Source organism: Arachis duranensis, chromosome 3 (assembly GCF_000817695.3).
Source record: "Arachis duranensis cultivar V14167 chromosome 3, aradu.V14167.gnm2.J7QH, whole genome shotgun sequence".
Taxonomy (NCBI): Eukaryota; Viridiplantae; Streptophyta; class Magnoliopsida; order Fabales; family Fabaceae; genus Arachis; species Arachis duranensis.
Genome location: NC_029774.3, coordinates 2,808,078 through 2,813,444, shown reverse-complemented (window position 1 = coordinate 2,813,444; position 5,367 = coordinate 2,808,078). Strand labels below are relative to the sequence as shown.

Below are 5,367 nucleotides of genomic sequence, written 5' to 3'. Positions count from 1 at the left end.
ATTTTAAATTATAGAAAATATGATACTATCCTCTCAACACAATCTTTGGTCATATATGGAAAGGTGCTGATAACAAACCTTTTGGGAATTATATCAGATCAGGAAACAAAAAATTAGTGCTAAATACCAAATTTAATTCTCATAACGCCTTTAGTCTGTACCTCTTGAAATTAAAATAGCTTATGATTCCAAATTTTCTACATCAAATATAAATTAATTTAATAAAAAATGAGAGTACGTAGGAGTACAGACGGAACTTAAAAAAAATATTTGAAGAGGCAAAAAAATTTAATAAAGAAATATATTAGTATTTATATTAAAATAAAATTTATAAATATAATTATTTTATTTTTAAATTTATTATTAATATGTAGGAATACATATAGTTAAGATTAATAAAAAAAATAAATCTAAGTTTGATTAAAAAAAATTTTGTTTAGGTTAATAAGCCAAATTAATTTTAAATAAAAAATTCATTTTAAAAAAAATTCATTTTTACATTACTAATATATTTTTTTCAGAATTTTCTACTTAATATAATTTAAAAAAATTCATTTTCACATTACTTATTCAATTTTAGTATATTAAGTAGAAAATTCATTTTTACATTACTAATGTATGTAAATATGGTGATTTCCTCTTCAGCATATATTGCTTCTTATTTTGATTTTTCAGAATTAAACTCCAGTTTGCCATGTAAATGGAACACAGTAAATGTTGGCCGTTGATTTCTAACCTAATTTTGAATTTTATTTTATTTATTGATTTATTGATTTATTGATTTTATTGATATGATTCAGATTCTTTAATCCTGAATAGTCTAAACACTTTCCCTTTTTTTTAGCTGGATTTTGATAGGAATATAAAGATTCTTGCAATCCTTACCAATATTGGGGCTGAACAGTGTTGTGACTCTCTATAAATTTGGCATAGGTGATCACCACATTTGTTCTTTATCTACACTGAAATTCAGTTTATTTGAGTAATTTTGTAGTGGCAGGTAGCAATGGAAGCTAGGTGAGTTCATGTGCCATGTGGATTGTTTCACAATAAGTTTTTTTTTTATCTTTCACTAAATATGAGGTCTTTGATTTTTAGGTATGATCTCATCAAGTGTATCAATGCTGGTCCAGCGCATAAGGTGTGGAAGCTCAAAGTACGTGTCATTAGACTTTGGACCGTTTCTCAATTTGCAAGATCTGGGATGAAGGCACCTATTGAGATGGTTGTCCTTGATGAAGAGGTAAAATTTTCGCTTTTCATTTTAGATTTATTTTGGTAATGACTGAGCAATAAACCTTATTTATCTATGACTCTATAAAATTAATGCATTCAGGGAGATACAATTCAATGCACTGTAAAAGACATATTTGTTCCTATTTTCGAGGGCTTACTCGCTGAGGGCAACGTGTACGTGGTCACTAATTTTGGAGTTGCTTTGAATACCATCAAGTTCAAGCCTACTAGACACGAATTTAGGATCCATTTCAAGAGGGACACGATTGTGCGTCCGGTACAAGATTCTTCAGTTCCATTGAACGGATTTAATTTTGTTCCGTTCAAAACAATACAATCAGAGTCTAAAGAAGATGGTTATTTAGTTGGTAAGTACTTTGTTAGATTAATCTATGATGCATGTGTTGTTTAATTCTTTAAAGTCTAATTTTTGTATCCTTTGCTGTCTTTTTTTATTATGAGCATATAGTGGACAGATATGGATTCAATTGATGGTTGTTGCTATTCCTCTCAAGTCTCAACTATTGTAGATTCATATAATATTAATCTAAAATTTGTTTCATTGAGATATTATATTAAGGAAGAATTTTTTTATTATTCCCTTCCTGTAACAAATATTCCCTTGCTGTAATTTTATATTAAGAAATAATATAATTTCTAACTCAGTTAAATATTGTTTCATTTGAATTTTGTTTAATAAAAATATTTATATAATCTTGTGTATTATCTTTATAATGTCCTATAATTTTGTTTCTTCAGGAACTTTGATTTCTAGGCCCTAACTATTTATTAATAGTTTTTTATATTTTTATTTTTAAGAGAATTTAAGGGGTCTGATTTCAACATGAATAAAATGCGTTGATTCCAAAGAGAAAAATTTGGGCATACAGAGTTTTGTTAATCAATAGATTGGTGCCTTTATTTTGTAGATGTGATAGGTCAGCTTGCTTCTAAGGGTAACTTGGTCGAATTCACACGGGACGGGAAGCCGTCAAGTTATATCACCATAGAACTTGATGATCTTGAGTAATGCTTAATATCTTTTTGATAGTGACTTTTGTTTTAAAATCTTATTTTGGAATTTTGTGTCTCTCTTTAATCTACAAGAATTGCTATTTTTTATAGGGGTGGACAGAAATTAAGAGTAACGTTGTGGCAGTCTTTTGCTTTTGAATTGCTCAAATATCTAGAGGAACACCCGTCTCTTACCTATGTGGTTATTCTCCAAATGGGCAAGATGAAATTTTATAGTGGTTTGTTTATTTGTTTATTTTACTGGTATTTGAATGCATGTTTTCTGTCATCATATGCTTATGGTATTTTCTTTGTTTTGTTATGTCTTTTGTAGGGGTCATGGGTGTATCTAACACAAACTACAATTCGAAACTGTTTATCAATGTTGAGTTTCCAGCTGCCAGGGATTTCTTTGCGAGGTACAGTATATAGATCAGTATTGTGGTCAGCAGATTATTTATACAATGCTTTTGATTATTAAACTATTGACAAATTTCATAATTTCTCATTTAAAAATGCAAGGGTGAACAAATTGGATCCTGTTGATGGACAAGGCATAATGCCGCTGGTCTGTGGTCAACCTGTTTCAGATGAGGAGGATTTTTTGCGTCTGTCAGTCTACAAAACAATTGCAGATATAAAGGAGCATAATCAGGTAAAATTCTTTCTTTATTAGTCTTCCTTTTTTTATTGTATTTTTTTATTGTATTAGTTCCAATGTTTGTTGGATCATAATCTCAATTGTTGTGTTGTACCCTCCTATCCATCGATTTTAGGATGCTGTATTTGTTACAGCCGGGACGATTAAAGAAGTTGAGACTGAATTTGGTTGGTGGTACAAAGGATGTAAGAAGTGTCGTCGTGGCTTGAGGGAACTTGATAAAAAATATTTCTGTCCCAATTGCATTAGAGACTACGGGTTCTATGAGCCAAGGTATGACTCACGATACTTCTTCAACATTCACACATTATATACTCTTTGTCCTCGAAGATAATGGTGTAATCTATGCATTTGTATTATTTGCTCAGACACTATTAAATTATTATTATTCAAATAGGTATTTTTATAACATTTTTTATGAATTATATATAATAAGGATTATTTTAAACTATTCTCGCTTGTGGGATGGAGACTCTTGGATAATTCCCCTTTCTGAGTTTCCAGATCGAATATGGAATCTTATGTGTTGTTTTTGAGTTTGATGTGAAGTTTCACACTGTTCATTATTCTTATTTTTTTCTTGATTACATGTTGTAAAATTCTACTTGATTAGTAATTTTTTTTAATTAAAAGGCACTGCTCATAATTTTTGCTTTTGTTATAGCCAGTCGGTGATAATTCTGTGAATGTGGGGTTGGAGATTTAGATTAACTATTATTGAAATCACATTGCAAAGTTACTTTCGTGGCTTGCTATTTCTGTGTTTTTGGATTCTGATTCACAAGGGAAATATAAAAAAATTTATTGGCTACTGGTTTATTTAGCTTTGATTTGTTCACGGGGTCACTTGCTTTTAGATTTTTTTAATTCCATTTGATACATTTTATTCTTCCTTGTGGGATGGAGACTCTTTGATAAGCCATTAAAAAATTATTTGCATCCAATTCAGTAATAGCATAGTATAGACACTGATTATTGGTAAGATTTATGTAGTGTGTTATTCTTGGACTATATATTTTTTGGTGAATAATAGGTACATCATCCACATAAGGGTGATAGACCACACCGATGCTGCCTCTTTTGTTTTGTTCGATGGAGAAGCTGCAAAGTTTCTTGGAGTTTCTGCTAAGGACCTTAGGCAGTCTTGTGTGACTAAGGTTTGATGTCATATTCATTTTTTTGTGTTAATAGTCTGGACTATACCTTAATTTTTATTACTTATGAGAGCATGAATGAAGTTTTTTTTTCCCTAACTGTGAAGGGTGTTGAGAAAAATTCCTGTCCCGAAGAGATTCATAAGCTTAGGGATATTAAGTTCATCTTCAAAGTGCAACTCAAGATGAGGAATCTGAACTCTTATGAACCATATGTGATTCATGTGCTGAGAATGACTAATGAGAATTCTCTGGTCTCTGCCTTCCTTGATAAATACAATCCTGACACTGTAATCCCCTCTGTCTAATAACTTTTTCTTTTGTTTCTGTATTAGAAAAACAGAGCAACCAGATTTTGGTGATGTCTTTTTATTGGATCAATTGTTTTGTAGGGCCTTTTGTCCCATGAAAATTCTGAACTATTGAGTTTGTCTACTGGTCCATACAACACTTCTAAGGTTTGTGTCAAATGATTTCCAATTTAAATTGTTACAGTGATGTTATTAATTTTTCCATAGTAACTAAAATATTATTATTCTTATATTTATTGGTACATGATGGCATATCCCAGGCTTGTGAGAGTGAGCCAACTCCATCACCTGCAGTTGATGAGAAACATAATTCTAAGATTCTCGGAGCTAAGAAACATATTGAAGAGATTGGAGAGGAGTCAGTTTCATCCAAATCTAAGAAAGGGAAGTGGGTTGTGGTGGAGGACTAAATCAACATGCCTCTACACAGTTCGATTTAAAATATAGGAGAATAATTTATTTAAATTATTATTTGAATGAACTATGGTTGTTTGAGAGTTATTAGGATCTACAATATATGAGTAGTTTATTTTTCAAAGTTTTTGTGTTAGACATTAATTTATCTCTTATAACTTGATACAAGAGTTGTTTCGTATATTTGTTTATTTAATCCAAGATTTTGAGTGTGTTTTCTTTTAATAAACTGTTATTATTATTATTAGTATTTGAATAATTTATAAAAAAATGAAAGCCCGTTGAAGAAATAAGTGTAATATTGGTGGTGGTGATAATATGTTGGCAATTGCAAGGAGAGTTGAGTGAAATTCAACTATGCACAGCATGTTTGGTCTTGGAATATCTTGAACCTTGCATTGGAATCCCCTCTCTCACATGGATATGATTACTACTTTGAGAACTTGGGAATAAATCATGCATTACTGAAATTATTTGCTCATTCAGCATCATTATTATTATCATTATCATATACTTCTTCAGTTTTAAAATAGGTATGGCTTTTATTTTAATTTAAAATGCATATTTTAATTTTTTA

General features: G+C 30.4%; 1 protein-coding gene across 2 annotated transcripts; it reads left to right on the top strand.

Annotated features, from left to right (window-relative positions):
- The first annotated feature begins 950 nt into the window (after positions 1-950).
- LOC107477146 (replication protein A 70 kDa DNA-binding subunit E) lies at positions 951-4,986 on the top strand. Of its 2 annotated transcripts, XM_052259565.1 has the most exons (12): positions 951-1,017; positions 1,099-1,243; positions 1,337-1,604; positions 2,166-2,262; positions 2,362-2,489; positions 2,585-2,669; positions 2,773-2,905; positions 3,027-3,184; positions 3,945-4,068; positions 4,173-4,355; positions 4,458-4,523; positions 4,637-4,986. In XM_052259565.1, the coding sequence occupies exons 1-12, from the start codon at positions 1,007-1,009 to the stop codon at positions 4,784-4,786; spliced, it is 1,548 nt and encodes a 515-aa protein (XP_052115525.1). In that variant the 5' UTR covers positions 951-1,006; the 3' UTR covers positions 4,787-4,986. The 2 variants fall into 2 exon arrangements, with proteins under 2 accessions (XP_052115525.1, XP_020992964.2); XM_021137305.2 differs by lacking the exon at positions 951-1,017 and having other exon boundaries at positions 1,048-1,243.
- The last annotated feature ends 381 nt before the right edge of the window (positions 4,987-5,367 follow it).

Bases quoted from the DNA above. Each gene is read 5' to 3' on its own strand.
- LOC107477146 (XM_021137305.2), top strand. From the start codon at position 1,079: ATGAGGTCTTTGATTTTTAGGTATGATCTCATCAAGTGTATCAATGCT. The intron at 2,670-2,772 runs GTACAGTATATA...TAAAAATGCAAG, and splicing joins GCCAGGGATTTCTTTGCGAG to GGTGAACAAATTGGATCCTG. The intron at 4,356-4,457 runs GTAATCCCCTCT...ATTGTTTTGTAG, and splicing joins ATAAATACAATCCTGACACT to GGCCTTTTGTCCCATGAAAA.